This window comes from Procambarus clarkii, chromosome 77 (assembly GCF_040958095.1).
Source record: "Procambarus clarkii isolate CNS0578487 chromosome 77, FALCON_Pclarkii_2.0, whole genome shotgun sequence".
Taxonomy (NCBI): Eukaryota; Metazoa; Arthropoda; class Malacostraca; order Decapoda; family Cambaridae; genus Procambarus; species Procambarus clarkii.
This window is the reverse complement of record NC_091226.1, coordinates 17138944-17161443: the sequence shown is the minus strand read 5'-3', so window position 1 is coordinate 17161443 and position 22500 is coordinate 17138944. Positions and strand designations below refer to the sequence as shown.

General features: G+C 50.3%; 1 protein-coding gene across 4 annotated transcripts in view; it reads right to left on the bottom strand.

Annotated features, from left to right (window-relative positions):
- The window catches only part of LOC123747176 (ionotropic receptor 93a), a 71675-nt gene that overhangs the window by 35494 nt on the left and 13681 nt on the right, over window positions 1-22500 (bottom strand). For all 4 annotated transcript variants that reach the window (XM_069313952.1, XM_069313953.1, XM_069313954.1 and 1 more), the window contains exons 2-3: window positions 7208-7622; window positions 6686-6931 (exon numbers count right to left, since the gene is read on the bottom strand). In XM_069313952.1, the coding sequence (XP_069170053.1) occupies window positions 6686-6931; window positions 7208-7319 (358 nt within the window). In that variant the 5' untranslated portion in view covers window positions 7320-7622. The remainder of the gene's footprint in view (window positions 1-6685; window positions 6932-7207; window positions 7623-22500) is intronic.

The following is a 22500-nucleotide window of genomic DNA, read 5'->3' as shown; positions in this document are numbered from 1 at the left end:
TGATACTCTTGTCTTCTAACTACCCTTACCCCTTAATAGGACCAGTTCCCCATAGAAGCCCCACACACTATTATTTATAACAGGCATGAATAGCCCGTAAGCTAGGAAGGAAGACTAGAGAAAGCGCCTCTCACAAAGAGACGAGTGTCTCTACATGAGGTAGGGACAAGGAGTCGTTAGTGGTACTTCAGAAGTGTGTCGAGGGAGTTGACGCTCCTGTCACGTGATTGTGACAGGACTTTCCTTATTATTCCCTGAAAAATAAGGAAAAGTAATATCCAAAGGTCAACATGGGAACATGGAACATATTATCATCATCAGACGCCCAGACGAAAGAGCAGCCAAAAACCACCATAAGAGATGTGAAGAGCGGAGAGAAAAAGGCGAAAGTCAAAGGAGGGCTACAAGCAGAGGCAACTTTACAACATAAGAAAACACAAGAAATTCAGGAAAGGGGAAGAGATAAAATAGGTAATTGAGAACCGAGAAACAAACCCTGGCATGAGTGATGACCTTCCAGCAGCGACCTTGAAGGTGGTTATCTTGAGATGATTTCGGGGCTTTAGTGTCCCCGCGGCCCGGTCGTCGACCAGGCCTCCACCCCCAGGAAGCAGCCCGTGACAGCTGACTAACTCCCAGGTACCTATTTTACTGCTAGGTAACAAGGGCATAGGGTGAAAGAGAAACTGCCCATTGTGTCTCGCCGGCGCCTGGGATCGAACCCAGGACCACAGGATCACAAATCCAGCGTGCTGTCCGCTCGGCCGACCGGCTCCCCAACTGGTAAAGAAATAACCCACAAGAGGAAAATATATATGGGCTTCAAAATAGAATAAATTCAGTGGAAGAAGAGGGGAAGGCAAGAGGGGAAGGCAAGAGGGGAAGGCAAGAGGGGAAGGCAAGAGAGGAGGGAAGACAGACAACAACAGATAATAAAGATAAAGGTGATAATCTCATCTTTCAGAACCAGAGAGGGACACGTGACGAAAGAGAAGACTAGAGAGAAACTTCAGAAATTCTTACCAAAATACAGGTTAATGTTTCAAAGGGGCAGGAATCGACCAGTGGAAGTAATCTTTCAGAATATTGCTGCAGTGAAATATATATTGGCCGAGAAGTCATAACTGAGAGGCAGAGGGACTTGCCATTTGGTATACATTAGTCAAGACAAGTCAAGGGAGGGGGTAGGGGCAGACATCTCCCGTCACGCAGGGTGCAGTCGCGTCTCCATAGGTCTCCAATATTAGCTCTTGATACTGGTGCCTGGTTACCTACTTCCCAAGCCAGGCTCGACTTGTGAGAGTTTGGTCCACCAGGCTGTTGCTTGGAGCGGCCCTCAGGCCCACATACCCACCACAGCCCGGTTGGTCCGGCACTCCTTGGAGGAATAAATCTAGTTTCCTCTTGAAGATGTCCACGGTTGTTCTGGCAATATTTCTTATGCTCGCTGGGAGGACGTTGAACAACCGTGGACCTCTGATGTTTATACAGTGTTCTCTGATTGTGCCTATGGCAATGGCTCAAAAGGGCCACTACTTACGGGCTATTCATGCCCGTGCCACCTTTTGGGTGGCTTAATCTTCATCAATCAGGGGAGGATAGAAAGGAAGCAAAGAAAATCAGCGAAGCAAAGCAAGTGTCTGAAGTAGCTCAGACAACTAAAGAAGCGGGACAGATAAGAATGGAAGCAGTGGACCACAGCAGCTAAAATAGGCATCAAAGAGCTCAGTACGACTGAATAATTGGTCAAGCCAGCGTGTAGAGGTTGACATCCTGAGCCGCGAACATTAGTGACTAAACAGTCGCCACCTCCCCTAACAGTATTGGCCATGACATAGTTGGTGGCAATATACCTTGAAGAAAGCAGAGCCGCCCAGTAGAGAGTACTAGTATTAAAGTCATACACAAATGCTGATGGAATTGCAAATGAATTCCCTCGACTATGACCCACCAGCAATGGACCCTAAACCACCACTACCACCAGCCAGTGGACCACCAACCACCACACAGTGGACCACCAACCACCACCCACCAGAACTAGCTAAACCCAGACGCTACCACAATCAATACGTGGCCGCAAGAACACTGACTTAATATATACATAACATGAATGAAGTATCACCAGAGCTCACCTGGGAGCCGCTACCTGGCCATACAATCCTGCTACCCACAGAGTGGCCCAGTCTACCCACAGAGTGGCCCAGTCTACCCACAGAGTGGCCCAGTCTACCCACAGAGTGGCCCAGTCTACCCACAGAGTGGCCCAGTCTACCCACAGAGTGGTCCAGTCTACCCACAGAGTGGCCCAGTCTACCCACAGAGTGGCCCAGTCTACCCACAGAGTGGCCCAGTCTACCCACAGAGTGGCCCAGTCTACCCACAGAGTGGCCCAGTCTACCCACAGTGGCCCAGTCTAACGCATACGATACCTTCGCCAAGGTATTACAAACACCTTATATTATTATTTTCATTATTATTACTATAATAATATTATTGTTCCTACTAATTATCATTACTATGAATAATAATATGTAACAAGTCACTTGTGGCCATAAAGGAAGACGTGTGAGGTAATTAAGGTATATAATCAGCACCCAGGGCGAGGCTGTAATCACCTTGTAGTTAGGTGAAGGAATCTCCTTGCTGTAGTCAAGAGTATTGTAGCGTATGGTAATTTTTTAGCGGTACAGAAAGCGGTACAGTTAACAGGCATTTGCATGTTGATTAATGGTAAGACCTTCAGCGAGGCAGTTACCGAGGCGCTGTGTAAATGATTCCAACTAAAAAATACTTTCGTGTTTTTAAGTTCATAGTGTGAGTGAGAGTAACAGACACGTCACATAACAGTGATAAACACGCGCTGCCTGGAGCACGGTATAAAAACACCTGCACATTACCTTAGTACAAAGTCACTAGGTTCCACATTTGTACACAAAAACACGCAAGCAAACTCGCACACAACTTTTTCAGTGTCAGAGTGGTTGACAAATGGAACGCATTAGGCAGTGATGTGGTGGAGGCTGACTCCATGCACAGTTTCAAGTGTAGATATGATAGAGCCCAATAGGCTCAGGAACCTGTACACCTGTTGATTGATAATATCCTAGCCAAAACATTTAGGCTGTACTTCAATTATATTAAAAAAAAAGATATTCGCATTTAGGAATCCAATATATTTAATATCCAAATATGTAGAACTATGCCGTTAATTATCAGTGGGTTGGTGTGTTGGTTAAAATATAATCACAATAATAATTAGAATTAACATAAAACTTATCAAGCCATTGGACGCCGCCACCCGGCGCAGCCTCGTCCTTCAAGCTGCCCTCATTATTTCATTTTTATTACTATTATTATTTTCTACCACTGACGTGGACACACATTTACAATGCTAACCAGAATATATACATTTTCCTTCTACCCTCCATGGACAGGGTTAGATATCTGTTAAATACACACTTCAGTGATTTATTAAACAATCAACCACAGAAAGTGATTGTAGTGCTTATAAAATGCTAATCTAACCTACATACAGAAACGCACATTTACTTCTGTCCTACATAAACCGTGGCTCTCGTTCTCCACCATACAACCTCACTCCTCTGCCACACATTCTGAGAAGAACACTAATATGTTCTAGATGGGTTGCAATAGTTCATACTGTATTTCCATTTTCTAATTTCGTTGTAGGTTGGTATATACTATGGTCCTCATCAGCACTATAAGTGCTACCAAAACAGGAGGATGGGCTATGTACGATATCCCTGATTAAATTAGTCATCAGCAATTCTAGTAACCTAATAATCTGAGTGTAAAACCATGATATTATATGCAGACAATGAGTCACAATCACGTGACAGGAGCGTCGACTCCCTCGACACACTTCTAAAAATGAAGTACCAACAACGTTTCAGTCCGTCCTGGACCACTATCAGGTCATGTAAGGGTTCAGGATGGATCGAAATGTCGTCGGTTCATTTTCCAGATGTGTGGAGTGTCTGTCATATTATTTAATTTGTTTAAGAGCTTCTTGCAGGTAAGGAATGAGACGTGTTTGTACTGCGAGAAGCCTAATTTGACATTACTTGCGAGGCTACTTTGAGTTTCATCAGCCTCAATTTAGGCTGGTGAAACTCAAAAACTTTAGGCTCACTGAAACTCGGCTCACACGAGTGAGCAACCAGCTGTTGCTCACTCGTTACTCTCACGTCTATACAGGACAGATTCCTCTGAACCTTGTTTGTAGTTGTTTAAGATTTTACCCACATCCTGCCCGAAATGCTGTGCGTATTCGTGGCTTTAGGCATAGTATATACTATCTAGAAATCCAACATTCTGTTTGTAACGATGTATGTATGAACGTTTACCTAAATAAATTAATAAATAAACTATTTATTCATTCAATTATTTATGAATGTAGAAGAACTGAAATTTCTACCCAGTCTCAAATTGTTTTTACCGACCCCATAATTGAGTAGGTTGATTACTTTATAGTAAACTTTCCACAGTCCCAGAGCTGAGAGGAATGAGCTACGAGGACAGGAGACATGGCTACCACACAAGATTCTCAGGAGAATCACAGGGCAGACAAAGACTATACTTGAGGTTATCTTGAGATTATTTCGGGGCTTTAGTGTCCCCGCGGCCCGGTCCTCGACCAGGCCTCCACCCCCATGAAGCAGCCCGTGACAGCTTACTAACACCCAGGTACCTATTTTGCTGCTAGGTAACAGGGGCATAGGGTGAAAGAAACTCTGCCCATTGTTTCTCGCCGGCGCCTGGGATCGAACCCAGGATCACAAGTCCAGCGTGCTGTCCGCTCGGCCGACCGGTTCCCATTCAAGGGAACACCTATGGCAAATGACAACCTAAATGAGCCACCGAGATCATAATACTAAGTTTACATTGTCCGGACAATGCACAAAAAAAAAAAGATGAAGTGGTGATGGAGGTAAACTCCAGACACAGCTTTAAATATAGGTATGACAGAGCCTAATAGGTTCTAGAACCTATTCACCAGTCGCTCAAAGGGTTGAGATGCAGGACCCAAGAGCCATCCCACACAATACAACTATGTGAGTACACACACAGTTCAATGGTAGATAACATCCTGCCAAACACACATCGAAACTACGACGTTGGTACAACGTTCGAGCAAGTTTGAACACCTTCTAACCAGTTATAACAACCAATATAGCAAGTTGTAACAACGTTCTAATACGTCATAAACACGTTAAGCCAAGATGTAACAACTTTATTACAAGTTGTAACAAGCGGAAAATAGAGACAGTTACGGTTTGTGTTTCCAGGGATTAAGACTGATATGGAGGAATTCTGTCATGTGAATATAACATTTCAGTCAACATTTTGTGAGATTAGGTTCATGTGAAAAAGAAAACGGGGGAACATAACTATAATGGAAGAACTAAAGCTCACACAGCAGGAAGAAAATAATTTAAAACAAAAGAAAATCATATAACAGATCAAATATGGTGGTGAAGAGAGCGAGAGAAGGAACTAAATTATCCCCATCTGTACAATCCTTAACGTTGCTTTAAAAATAAGCAACGACAGAGATCATTAAAGAAAGATTAATCTGGGTTGTTTGATTTAAAATCACTAAGATTTAAATCAAGATATTTACAAAGTTCTTGATTTTAAATTAAAATGATTTTTTTGTGAAACTCAAGCTGTATAGTAGTAGTTATAATAAGTTCTTTTTTTGCATAAAACAGATTATCATGGAGGTGCTGTACATCTGACAAGTTTTAATGATTTTCCAAACATTTTTCACGGCATTGCTGAAAATGTCCAGGAATTTCTGAAAATAATTAATCTAACATTAACTAGGAGGCCTGGTCGACGACCGGGCCGCGGGGACACTAAGCCCCGGAAGCACCTCAAGGTAACCTCAAGGTAAGGTAACATTGGAATGATCTGAAGAAGTAGTTGGTTGACTAACTACACAGTTTCAAGAAAAGTAAGGCATAGGCTCAAGCTCTCTCCCCCTGTACACACATCAATAAAATGAAATATCAAATGGAATATAGTCCTTATTAAGACTACTCAATAGCTCAGTCGAGTGTGTTTCGGCCTCTCATGCGTGGGGTCCACGGTTCGAGTCTCCTAGAACCCAGGTGAGTGGAAAGACTATAAAACGTAATGTCTGTCTGACAGAAGTAGCTGGCCAGGTTCTTTGGCCACTCCACACCCAATGTTTCGAGATCAAACACGGGGTTATACGAGTCACAAGGCAGTCGAGGTCGGCCATAGTACCCAATTTAAAAAAAAAAGTATCTGCAACTATAGTGGCACCTGTGATTCTCATGAAGCCTGAAATTAGGGATTTGTTTTCCATAGAGTACCTGCTTACTCGCACCACTTATCCGTGCATTGTTTACTTCCTTACTCCCAGCATTTACTCGAAAATGAACACAGATTTATTCAGATTCTGGTCATCAGAATTAAAATGTACAAGCTCTTATAATATTACATTTTCCCAGAGAAGTTATGGGGGAGAAGGCAGGAGAGAGGGAGGGGGTGAGATGGAGGGGAATGTTTGGGAAAAGAAATACTGTAGAGAGAGTAGAAGAGGGGGGAGGGAAAGAGGGGGAATAGAGAAAAAGGGAGGAAGCTGACCCGGGCATAGCCGGGTACCCATCTAGTAGATGAACAAAGCACTCACCAGTAAGCGCAATATGGAGGGTGCCATTCTGGACGAGGCGGTCGGCCCAGGCGTGAGTGTTGGTGCAGGAGACCATAGTGAGCACGGCTGTCGTGTTGTCCGGCAATGTGTCGTTCATGGAGGCCAGGAACTGCACAGACAACGACCCCAGCGTCATGGCTGCCGACCCCTCCTTAACAGCTGCCTTGACGAGTTCCTGTGTCTGGAACCTGAGGCCTTGCAGCATGCCAGACTCAAGGTACACTCCTGTAATAGGAAGAGGATGGTAACAAGTGTTAGATTAGCAAAGCCACAGGAGCTTTGATGAGGGTTCGAACCTAAGCACAGCCTTCCCATACACTAGTTAACCTCTGGGATAGGTTGATATATCACCTTAATGGGATTTCTCTGTGTATGCAAGTGCTAGATTGATGGAGACAATACTTAACTATGAGAAAATGTGGTGTAACAACATTTAATGGTATTGAGATTGTGTGGGTGGATGGAATGTTGTGTATATATATGTAAGCAACCCAGACTGACCTAAGGTGGAATCTTCGTAGTCGAGCTGTGCGTGTGTGGACACCAGTATGGTGACCGCCGCCAGACACCGCCACACCCACACTCTGGATCTTCCCGCTCGCTGCCCCTGCATCGTCACGCCTCCGTCTGCGCCTTCCCTGACTTTACTGACAGGGCGGCAGCAACAGGAGGAGGAGGCTGCTGGAGTTGTGGTTGCAGGAGTTGAGGCTGCTGGAGTTGAGGCTGCTGGAGTTGAGGCTGCTGGAGTTGAGGCTGCGGGAGTTGAGGCTGCAGGAGACGAGGCTGTGGGAGTTGAGGCTGCTAGAGTCGAGGCTGCGGGAGTTGAGGCTGCAGGAGTCGAGGCTGCGGGAGTTGAGGCTGCTGGAGTCGCCTCGACCTTCGGTAATCGTCTTTACCCTCAGGAATGAGCTGCTGGCTGCAAGGATAAGAATTAATGTTAGTGTTTATGCTCAGATTTGCCTCACCGCGTACGCATACCTTGTAGACCCATCGGCCACAATGCTGTTCAGTAATTAAGAGCGTAACGTAACATTATTATAACGTGTGTGCGTGTATTTACAGAGCTGTGCCTGTGGTGGTTGATATGAAGGGAATGCGAGGAAGGGATAAAGAAGGGAATGGAGGAAAAAGAGAACTAATTGGAAGGATATAAAATGGGAGGGAGAAAGGGTAAGAGAATGGAAGGGAGAGACAGAGACAGACATACAGAGACCAAGGCACTAACTGCTGCCCCAGTGCAATCTATACCTATAAAAAGTCTGCTCGAGGCTGGAAGTCGGACGCATGCAGCCAGGCTCGCTTAACTTTGTCATTTGTGATGGTACGGGGAGTGCCATAGGGTGCCAAGGTCTATGCCCCCCCTTAAGTAGGACTGGCCCTTACTACGACAACTGACGGCTGCTTTGCAGTCTGAAATGGGCGCTTTTGAGAGAGAGAAAGACAAAAAGAGAAAAATAGACACACAGAAGAGAGGGGCAGACAAAGGAACACTCATGAAATCAAGACACTAATCGTACACACCCCTGGGCCAGCAGCCACATGCTGGGCCAGCAGCCACATGCCAGAGTGACGCCCTCACAAGGTAGAGAGTGCCGCGCGAGGAACCTTAATGTATTCCTCACACAGCTGAAGCAGCCTCGGTGGTAATTGTAGTGTACCCAATACTCATCAACTACACACACGCCTCATCAAGCTACCCATTACCACACAACAATCACGCGCAACAATATACATATTCCAGTAACTGTGCTCCAGTTGTGGATTTTATTGTGAGTGAAGACAGAAATTAGTTGCCGTCAGGAGTGTAATGAATAAACTTGAGAGTAACTTTTCACCTGACCATCAAGAGAGGAACTGGTCGAAACATTTGGGCAGGAATGTCTTAAGTGTGCAAATATAATTTTTATTGATTCTGCTGGTCAATACCAGTTATTGTCCTCTCTCTGATCAAGATCACTTCGCAATGGTACTCCATGCTGCTTCCCCTGGATAGTAACCACTTGGGGCGGACGGTAGAGCAACGGTCTCACTTCATGCAGGTCGGCGTTCAATCCCCGACCGTCCAAGTGGTTGGCCACCATTCCTTCCCCCGTCCCATCCCTAATCCTGATATTGACCCCTTCCCAGTGCTATATAGTCGCTTTCTCCTGATAATTCCCTTCCCCTGGAATAGTGCCTGCTGCTATGGTATTTATATACGTATGTTGCTATAAGTATACATGCTGCTTGTATGCATACGATTGATTGATGCAGATTAAGCCACCCAAAAGGTGGCACGGGCATGAATAGCCCGTAAGTGGTGGCCCTTTTGAGCCATTACCAGTATCAAGAGCTGATACTGGAGATCTGTGGAGGTGCGACTGCACCCTGCGTGACGGGAGATGTCTCTCGTACTCACCTAGTTGTACTCACCTAGTTGTACTCACCTAGTTGTGTAACCCTGCTGTCCCCACCTAAACAGTTTGGCTGATCAACACCCTGAGTATTGTGTACCTCTGCATCATACCCCCTTGTATTTCTCCTGTATTCCTGTATCGTCACCTTCACTTTATTCAATTTGTTCCCAAACCTTCCCCTGAATTCAGTGACCAAGTCTTCTAGTAAACCGTTGTAGTTTCTTCCTTTCCGTTGTAAGGAGGGCGCCCCCCCCCCCCCACACACTTGGACGACCACACACACACACATGTATGTTTATTTTTTATTATTATTTTCAACCACAGACGTGGCCAGACATTTACAATGCTAATCAGCATATATACATTTTCTTCCGTCCTCCATGGACAGGGTTAGAGAAGTGTTAAACATATAGTTCAGGGATTTATTGAACAATCAACCACAGAAGGTGATTGTAGTGCTTTTAAAATGCTAAGCTGACCTACATACGTAAATACATAGATACACAGATTTACGTCTGCCCTACATAAAGTGTTCGAACACACGCACATTGTGTAAATGTGTAGTGCTGTTATCACAAGTTGCTGCAGCGTTCTGAAAACGTTCATATCTTTGTTCCTAAAGACCGTCCTAATGGTGTGTTGACCAGACCACACACTAGTCGATTGTCGACTTTAGAATCGACTCTAGAATGGTCCAGGATGGACCGAAACGTCGTTGTCCCTTCACCTTCTAGTGAGTGGTCTGGTCAACATACTTTAGCCACGTTATTGTGACTCCTCGCCTGCCTAATGGTGTATGCAGATTACTATAAGCTCTGGATCAAGGACAACACCTGAAGTTTCCACAGTGAAGACTGCTGACTCCGTCTCGGAGATGAGAGGAGGTGCGGCGACAGTCAGAAGTGGAGAGTTGGGGTGGACTGAAGCTTTCTGACCTGTCGGGAAGGAAGGAAGGGGGAGGGACCTAGTTTACATTTCTGTCTGCGAGACACAGGGGTGCCAGTAGCAATGTGCTGTTCAACAGCCTCTACTGTCTCAGGTGGTGAGGGAGAACGTGAGTTGTCCCTCACCCCCTGAGCTCACACTGGCCTCAACAGAGTTGGCAGGGAAAGTTAAAGAACGCAGTTAGGCTGAGAAGAAAAATGGCGACTAGTGATGGTCACAGTGGACAGAGAAGACACAAGAGGTGGATAAACCACACACTGAATGCAACCTGTCCTCTTAAAAGGAACGTCGCTTTTGGCCGTTTGCCCGTATGGCCGAATATTGACGTAATTTGAAAATGAAAAAAAAAAAATTAACAAATTTGGGATTTTTTTTTCAACAGTAAGTTAAGGGTCCTCTGATAGGTTAGGTGGGCAGGAAAGTCTCAAAGTTTCAAAATGGTATGAAAAACGTTAATGGAAAGTTTCCTTTTCTTAGCTGGCCGAGTAAGCCGGACGACTCAAACAGAAAACGGAACAGTACGTCACTTTTGTGAGTCGATTTCACTTCAAGTTACGTCCAAATTTGGCCATAGTGCGCATACCAGCGGAAAGTGACGTTATTTTTAAGAGGACGGGTTGGATGAAGGGCAGCAGCAGACTGGGACGGAAGGGTGAATATACCAGTGAACCACGAGCAACAACACCCTTAGCTTGAGATCAGAGGAGCAGAAGACTGGGCTCTAGAGGTGTCGGGGCCTAAGGCCTGGAAACGACTGCAGGACTGATCAAGAGAAGACAGACGAGGACAAAACGTTAGATACAATGCACCAGCTTACATCACGTCAGAGGAAGGCGTAAGGCGGCAGAACTGACATCTGATTGATGATTGATAAAGATTAAGCCACCCAAGAGGTGGCACGGGCATGAATAGCCCCTAAGTGGTGGCCCTTTTGAGCCATTTCCAGTATCAAAAGATGATCCTGGAGATCTGTGGAGGCGCAACTGCACCCTGCGTGACGGGTGATGTCTCCCGGACCAAATGGTGACCAAATGGTGAACCTGACATCTGGCGGGAGCACAGGACACTTATACCTGTCCAACTGGCATTTTACTCACCCAGTTGTGTTTGCGGGAGGGTTGAGCTCTGGCTCTTTGGTCCCGCCTCAACTGTCAATCAACTGGTGTAACAGCGTACCGATTGTGAGTCGGTACGCGGGAGGGTCAGCAGGAACAGACAAATCCCTTGTTACCCCTCGTTTACAACCTTCTTGAGGTTATCTTGAGATGATTTCGGGGCCTTAATGTCCCCGCGGCCCGGTCCTCGACCAGGCCTCCACCCCCAGGAAGCAGCCCGTGACAGCTGACTAACACCCAGGTACCTATTTTACTGCTAGATAACAGGGGCATAGGGTAAAAGAAACTCTGCCCATTGTTTCTCGCCGGCGCCTGGGATCGAACCAAGGACCACAGGATTACAAATCCAGCTCGGCCGACCGGCTCCCTTGGAAGGGAAGTCGGCCGATCTTGCCATCGAACACTTAACATCTTTTTTCCACTTTCAAATCCGATTTTTTTCAGGAAGTGTCCAGGAGGCGCTCAGGCTGGTAACCCTAACATGCCCACCAGAGTAGTGGTGACCACATCGTCAGCTGTTGTATTGACCAACGTTAATGATCATAAATCCCCTGAACGCGTTACTAACACTCGTTACTGCCCAACTGCCTGAGCCGTAATGGAGCACCTCAAAGGCTTGCTCCCAAATATCTCCTCTAAGTCCATGGCCAACACATCCAGGCAACTTATCGACACATTAATAAACTATAATTCTAGAGCATCTAGCTATCATAGGAGCTATGGAATTATTTATACACCTTCGAGAGGCCATTTCCTGACGACTCTCTGATGCCAAGAGTTAAGGAATTATTTATACAACTCCAGTGGGGCATTTCCTAACGGTTCACTAATGCCCACATTTTCCATCCATTCAAGAATTATTTAGAGTCGCGGCTTTTTCCAAGACATCAATACCTGTTGAGTGTGGTAATGTGTAGTGTATCAGTGGGCAGTACTCACACCATACAACTTGTAGTGACCACACACCAAGGGGCCACACACTTCACAACACACCAAGGGGCCACACACACCACAACACCACCAAGGGGCCACACACACCACAACACCACCAAGGGGCCACACACACACCACAACACCACCAAGGGGCCACACACACACACCACAACACCACCAAGGGGCCACACACACACACCACAACACCACCAAGGGGCCACACACACACACCACAACACCACCAAGGGGCCACACACACACACCACAACACCACCAAGGGGCCACACACACACACCACAACACCACCAAGGGGCCACACACACACACCACAACACCACCAAGGGGCCACACACACACACCACAACACCACCAAGGGGCCACACACACACACCACAACACCACCAAGGGGCCACACACACACACCACAACACCACCAAGGGGCCACACACACACACCACAACACCACCAAGGGGCCACACACACACACCACAACACCACCAAGGGGCCACACACACACACCACAACACCACCAAGGGGCCACACACACACACCACAACACCACCAAGGGGCCACACACACACACCACAACACCACCAAGGGGCCACACACACACACCACAACACCACCAAGGGGCCACACACACACACCACAACACCACCAAGGGGCCACACACACACACCACAACACCACCAAGGGGCCACACACACACACCACAACACCACCAAGGGGCCACACACACACACCACAACACCACCAAGGGGCCACACACACACACCACAACACCACCAAGGGGCCACACACACACACCACAACACCACCAAGGGGCCACACACACACACCACAACACCACCAAGGGGCCACACACACACACCACAACACCACCAAGGGGCCACACACACACACCACAACACCACCAAGGGGCCACACACACACACCACAACACCACCAAGGGGCCACACACACACACCACAACACCACCAAGGGGCCACACACACACACCACAACACCACCAAGGGGCCACACACACACACCACAACACCACCAAGGGGCCACACACACACACCACAACACCACCAAGGGGCCACACACACACACCACAACACCACCAAGGGGCCACACACACACACCACAACACCACCAAGGGGCCACACACACACACCACAACACCACCAAGGGGCCACACACACACACCACAACACCACCAAGGGGCCACACACACACACCACAACACCACCAAGGGGCCACACACACACACCACAACACCACCAAGGGGCCACACACACACCACAACACCACCAAGGGGCCACACACACACCACAACACCACCAAGGGGCCACACACACACCACAACACCACCAAGGGGCCACACACACACCACAACACCACCAAGGGGCCACACACACACCACAACACCACCAAGGGGCCACACACACACCACAACACCACCAAGGGGCCACACACACACCACAACACCACCAAGGGGCCACACACACACCACAACACCACCAAGGGGCCACACACACACCACACCACCACCAAGGGGCCACACACACACCACAACACCACCAAGGGGCCACACACACACCACAACACCACCAAGGGGCCACACACACACCACAACACCACCAAGGGGCCACACACACACCACAACACCACCAAGGGGCCACACACACACCACAACACCACCAAGGGGCCACACACACCACAACACCACCAAGGGGCCACACACACCACAACACCACCAAGGGGCCACACACACCACAACATCACCAAGGGGCCACACACACCACAACACCACCAAGGGGCCACACACACCACAACACCACCAAGGGGCCACACACACCACAACACCACCAAGGGGCCACACACACCACAACACCACCAAGGGACCACACACACACACAACACCACCAAGGGGCCACACACACACACAACACCACCAAGGGGTCACACACACACACACACAACACCACCAAGGGACCACACACACACACACACACACCACCACCAAGGGGCCACACACACACACACACAACACCACCAAGGGGTCACACACACACACACAACACCACCAAGGGACCACACACACCACAACACCACCAAGGGACCACACACACCACAACACCACCAAGGGGTCACACACACACACCACAACACCACCAAGGGGCCACACACACCACAACACCACCAAGGGGCCACACACACCACAACACCACCAAGGGGCCACACACACACACACAACACCACCAAGGGGTCACACACACACACACACCACCACCAAGGGACCACACACACACACACAACACCACCAAGGGGTCACACACACACACACACACCACCACCAAGGGGTCACACACACACACCACAACACCACCAAGGGGCCACACACACCACAACACCACCAAGGGACCACACACACCACAACACCACCAAGGGGCCACACACACACAACACCACCAAGGGGCCACACACACACAACACCACCAAGGGGCCACACACACACACACACACACAACACCACCAAGGGGTCACACACACAACACCACCAAGGGGCCACACACAGCACAACACCACCAAGGGGCCACACACACACACACACAACACCACCAAGGGACCACACACACCACAACACCACCAAGGGGCCACACACACCACAACACCACCAAGGGGCCACACACACACAACACCACCAAGGGGCCACACACACCACAACACCACCAAGGGGTCACACACACACACCACAACACCACCAAGGGGCCACACACACACAACACCACCAAGGGACCACACACACCACAACACCACCAAGGGGTCACACACACACACCACACCACCACCAAGGGGCCACACACACACACACAACACCACCAAGGGGCCACACACACACACACACAACACCACCAAGGGGCCACACACACACACACACACAACACCACCAAGGGGCCACACACACACACACACAACACCACCAAGGGGTCACACACACACACAACACCACCAAGGGACCACACACACCACAACACCACCAAGGGGCCACACACACACACACAACACCACCAAGGGACCACACACACCACAACACCACCAAAGGGTCACACACACACACAAACACCACCAAGGGGTCACACACACACACAAACACCACCAAGGGGCCACACACACACAAACACCACCAAGGGGCCACACACACACACACACACACAACACCACCAAGGGGCCACACACACACACACACACAACACCACCAAGGGGCCACACACACCACAACACCACCAAGGGGCCACACACACCACAACACCACCAAGGGGCCACACACACCACAACACCACCAAGGGGCCACACACACCACAACACCACCAAGGGGCCACACACACCACAACACCACCAAGGGGCCACACACACCACAACACCACCAAGGGGCCACACACACCACAACACCACCAAGGGGCCACACACACCACAACACCACCAAGGGGCCACACACACCACAACACCACCAAGGGGCCACACACACCACAACACCACCAAGGGGCCACACACACCACAACACCACCAAGGGGCCACACACACCACAACACCACCAAGGGGCCACACACACCACAACACCACCAAGGGACCACACACACCACAACACCACCAAGGGACCACACACACCACAACACCACCAAGGGACCACACACACCACAACACCACCAAGGGGCCACACACACCACAACACCACCAAGGGGCCACACACACCACAACACCACCAAGGGGCCACACACACCACAACACCACCAAGGGACCACACACACCACAACACCACCAAGGGACCACACACACCACAACACCACCAAGGGACCACACACACCACAACACCACCAAGGGACCACACACACCACAACACCACCAAGGGACCACACACACCACAACACCACCAAGGGACCACACACACCACAACACCAAGGGGCCACACACACCACAACACCACCAAGGGGCCACACACACACCACAACACCACCAAGGGGCCACACACACACCACAACACCACCAAGGGGCCACACACACACCACAACACCACCAAGGGGCCACACACACACCACAACACCACCAAGGGGCCACACACACACCACAACACCACCAAGGGGCCACACACACACCACAACACCACCAAGGGGCCACACACACACCACAACACCACCAAGGGGCCACACACACACCACAACACCACCAAGGGGCCACACACACACCACAACACCACCAAGGGGCCACACACACACCACAACACCACCAAGGGGCCACACACACACCACAACACCACCAAGGGGCCACACACACACCACAACACCACCAAGGGGCCACACACACACCACAACACCACCAAGGGGCCACACACACCACAACACCACCAAGGGGCCACACACACCACAACACCACCAAGGGGCCACACACACCACAACATCACCAAGGGGCCACACACACCACAACACCACCAAGGGGCCACACACACCACAACACCACCAAGGGGCCACACACACCACAACACCACCAAGGGGCCACACACACCACAACACCACCAAGGGGCCACACACACCACAACACCACCAAGGGGCCACACACACCACAACACCACCAAGGGACCACACACACACACAACACCACCAAGGGGCCACACACACACACAACACCACCAAGGGGTCACACACACACACACACAACACCACCAAGGGACCACACACACACACACACACACCACCACCAAGGGGCCACACACACACACACACAACACCACCAAGGGGTCACACACACACACACAACACCACCAAGGGACCACACACACCACAACACCACCAAGGGACCACACACACCACAACACCACCAAGGGGTCACACACACACACCACAACACCACCAAGGGGCCACACACACCACAACACCACCAAGGGGCCACACACACCACAACACCACCAAGGGGCCACACACACACACACAACACCACCAAGGGGTCACACACACACACACACCACCACCAAGGGACCACACACACACACACAACACCACCAAGGGGTCACACACACACACACACACCACCACCAAGGGGTCACACACACACACCACAACACCACCAAGGGGCCACACACACCACAACACCACCAAGGGACCACACACACCACAACACCACCAAGGGGCCACACACACACAACACCACCAAGGGGCCACACACACACAACACCACCAAGGGGCCACACACACACACACACACACAACACCACCAAGGGGTCACACACACAACACCACCAAGGGGCCACACACAGCACAACACCACCAAGGGGCCACACACACACACACACACAACACCACCAAGGGACCACACACACCACAACACCACCAAGGGGCCACACACACCACAACACCACCAAGGGGCCACACACACACAACACCACCAAGGGGCCACACACACCACAACACCACCAAGGGGTCACACACACACACCACAACACCACCAAGGGGCCACACACACACAACACCACCAAGGGACCACACACACCACAACACCACCAAGGGGTCACACACACACACCACACCACCACCAAGGGGCCACACACACACACACAACACCACCAAGGGGCCACACACACACACACAACACCACCAAGGGGCCACACACACACACACACACAACACCACCAAGGGGCCACACACACACACACACAACACCACCAAGGGGTCACACACACACACAACACCACCAAGGGACCACACACACCACAACACCACCAAGGGGCCACACACACACACACAACACCACCAAGGGACCACACACACCACAACACCACCAAAGGGTCACACACACACACAAACACCACCAAGGGGTCACACACACACACAAACACCACCAAGGGGCCACACACACACAAACACCACCAAGGGGCCACACACACACACACACACACAACACCACCAAGGGGCCACACACACACACACACACAACACCACCAAGGGGCCACACACACCACAACACCACCAAGGGGCCACACACACCACAACACCACCAAGGGGCCACACACACCACAACACCACCAAGGGGCCACACACACCACAACACCACCAAGGGGCCACACACACCACAACACCACCAAGGGGCCACACACACCACAACACCACCAAGGGGCCACACACACCACAACACCACCAAGGGGCCACACACACCACAACACCACCAAGGGGCCACACACACCACAACACCACCAAGGGGCCACACACACCACAACACCACCAAGGGACCACACACACCACAACACCACCAAGGGACCACACACACCACAACACCACCAAGGGACCACACACACCACAACACCACCAAGGGGCCACACACACCACAACACCACCAAGGGGCCACACACACCACAACACCACCAAGGGGCCACACACACCACAACACCACCAAGGGACCACACACACCACAACACCACCAAGGGACCACACACACCACAACACCACCAAGGGACCACACACACCACAACACCACCAAGGGACCACACACACCACAACACCACCAAGGGACCACACACACCACAACACCACCAAGGGACCACACACACCACAACACCAAGGGGCCACACACACCACAACACCACCAAGGGGCCACACACACCACAACACCACCAAGGGACCACACACACCACAACACCACCAAGGGACCACACACACACACCACAACACCACCAAGGGGCCACACACACCACAACACCACCAAGGGACCACACACACCACAACACCACCAAGGGGCCACACACACCACAACACCACCAAGGGGCCACACACACCACAACACCACCAAGGGGCCACACACACCACAACACCACCAAGGGGCCACACACACCACAACACCACCAAGGGACCACACACACCACAACAACACAAGGGGCCACACACACCACAACACCACCAAGGGGCCACACACACCACAACACCACCAAGGGACCACACACACCACAACACCACCAAGGGACCACACACACCACAACACCACCAAGGGACCACACACACACACACCACAACACCACCAAGGGACCCCACACACCACAACACCACCAAGGGACCACACACACCACAACAACACAAGGGGCCACACACACCACAACACCACCAAGGGGCCACACACACCACAACACCACCAAGGGGCCACACACACCACAACACCACCAAGGGGCCACACACACCACAACACCACCAAGGGGCCACACACACCACAACACCACCAAGGGGCCACACACACCACAACACCACCAAGGGGCCACACACACCACAACACCACCAAGGGGCCACACACACCACAACACCACCAAGGGGCCACACACACCACAACACCACCAAGGGGCCACACACACCACAACACCACCAAGGGACCACACACACCACAACACCACCAAGGGGCCACACACACCACAACACCACCAAGGGGCCACACACACACACACAACACCACCAAGGGGCCACACACACACACACAACACCACCAAGGGGCCACACACACACCACAACACCACCAAGGGACCACACACACCACAACACCACCAAAGGGCCACACACACACCACAACACCACCAAGGGACCACACACACCACAACACCACCAAGGGGCCACACACACACACACAACACCACCAAGGGGCCACACACACACACACAACACCACCAAGGGGCCACACACACACACACACAACAGCACCAAGGGGCCACACACACACACAACACCACCAAGGGGCCACACACACCACAACACCACCAAGGGGCCACACACACCACAACAACAACACCAAGGGGCCACACACACCACAACACCACCAAGGGGCCACACACACCACAACACCACCAAGGGGCCACACACACCACAACAACACAAGGGGCCACACACACCACACACAAGGGGCCACACACAACACACCAAGGGGCCACACACAACACACCAAGGGGCCACACACAACACACCAAGGGGCCACACACAAGGGGCCACATACAACAACAACACAAGGGGCCACACACACCACACACAAGGGGCCACACCTCTTGCTGTGGTAGAGTAACACGGGCACTCCAGGTGTAGGTAAGCCAAGACTTACATGTGAAGGAAACCAACTAATGTTCCCAACTATTGTTTTGCTGGCAGTCATTACGGTTGCTCGTTGCTTGTTGGTATAAAATGCTTGATAATACATTTCTGAAGGTCCCAAAGTATAGTTATAATTTTATATCCGTCTGCCAGATACTTACGAAATTAGAGAGATAAACTGAGTAGGGACGTGAGCCGGCGCCCAAGAACTACATCTTATTCCTTAACATTGTTATAAGTATCTTAAATTTCATAACTGTCCGCAAGATACACAAAACTAGAGTGATGAACTACGACTTGGGACACGAACCGGAGCCCAAGAACTATGTCCTTTCCTTATACCCCGTCTCTAGGGGTAACTTTAAAATTTCAATAAGATTCATTGTAAACTTACGAAATTACGACGATTAACACCTAGAGGCGAACCCAAGAGCTAACGTTCGACCTAACCAGACACAAGATGGACACCCCCCTCCCTTTTAAATTGTCTATACAGTATAACTAGGTCATAAAAGTATTTGTGTATACGACTGATACCATACTAGTGTTAAGGAGGAATGTATATGTTTATTTCAATGTTTGGTAATATGTTTATTGTTTGTGATGTGTGTCTATGTAGCCGGTCGGCCAAGCGGACAGCACGCTGGATTTGTGATCTTGTGGTCCTGGGTACGATCCCAGGCGCCGGCGAGAAACATTGGGCAGAGTTTCTTTCACCCTATGCCCCTGTTACCTAGCAGTAAAACAGGTACCTGGGTGTTAGTCAGCTGTCACGGGCTGCTTCCTGGGGGTGGAGGCCTGGTCGAGGACCGGGCCTCGGGGACACTAAAGCCCCGAAATCATCTCAAGATAACCTCAAGATGTATGTACTAACACGATGTACTGAACGGGGTGAGAATAGCTTGAGCTACCTCATCCCTTTGTGTGTATTTTACCTCAATAAACTTATTTCTATTTCCTCCCTTTCGGGGATTAAGTCAGAGCGGGAACTCTGTCCTGACAAGAGACGCAGCCTAAGGAAGAGATGGAGGGCGGATATGACAGCTTAAGACACACGGATAGCACAAGACATAAGGGCATAAGACAGCTTGAAGAAGCTGACATTTAGACAAACGTCGTAAAACAAAGCCAGAGGCAGTTTCACTGGCAGGCATCGATTGTTACACTCTGAAGCAGTGATACTTAATTCACAGCTGACACAACACTACTTTCCGGATGTGGGCGGCTAAAATACGGCTCAATGAGGAATGGACGAAACAGCTGGACAAGGGGCGGACGGAACACTTATCAGATGATTTCGGAGCTTAGCGTCCCGAGCTTAACGTAGCTTAGCGTTAGTAGAGGTAATAGGGTATTAAAAGTATCAACACAAGACAGAACACGAAACAATGGGTATAAATTGGATAAGTTTTAGATTTAGGAAAGACTTGGGTAAATACTGGTTCAGTAACAGGGTTGTTGATTTGTGGAACCAATTGCCGCGTAACATTGTGGAGGTGGGGTCCCTCGATTGTTTCAAGCGCGGGTTGGACATGTATATGAGTGGGATTGGGTGGTTATAAATAGGAGCTGCCTCGTATGGGCCAACAGGCCTTCTGCAGTTGCCTTTGTTATGTTCTTATGGTCTTATGTCCCCGCGGCCCGGTCCTCGACCAGGCCTCCTTTTTGTTACACACCCCCAGGAAGCAGCCCGTAGCAGCTGGCTAACTCCCAGCTACCTATTTACTGCTAAATGAACAGGGGCATCTGGGTGAAAAACTCTGCCCATTTGTTTCCGCCTCATCCGGGGATCAAACCCGGTACCTTAGGACTACGAATCCAGAGCGCTGTCCACTCAGCCGTAAGGCCCTCTATATGGACGATCGTACATATGTGATCGTATTGGACAAATAATAAATGGAATTTAGTACTATTCATTTTATAGCCCAGAAAACGATTTGCTAAAACCAAATTTCAATGTTCCAGGACTAGTATAGCACATATCTTGAGGTTATCTTGAGATGATTTCGGGGCTATAGTGTCCCCGCGGCCCGGTCCTCGACCAGGCCTCCACCCCCAGGAAGCAGCCCGTGACAGCTGACTAACTCCCAGGTACCTATTTACTGCTAGGTAACAGGGGCATTAATTCAGGGTGAAAGAAACTTTGCCCATTTGTTTCTGCCTCGTGCGGGAATCGAACCCGCGCCACAGAATTACGAGTCCTGCGCGCTATCCACCAGGCTACGAGGCCCCCATATAAATAGAAAAACTTTCCCGGTTTGTCCAAATTCAGTAATACAACTTTTTTTTTTGAGATATATACAAGAGTTGTTACA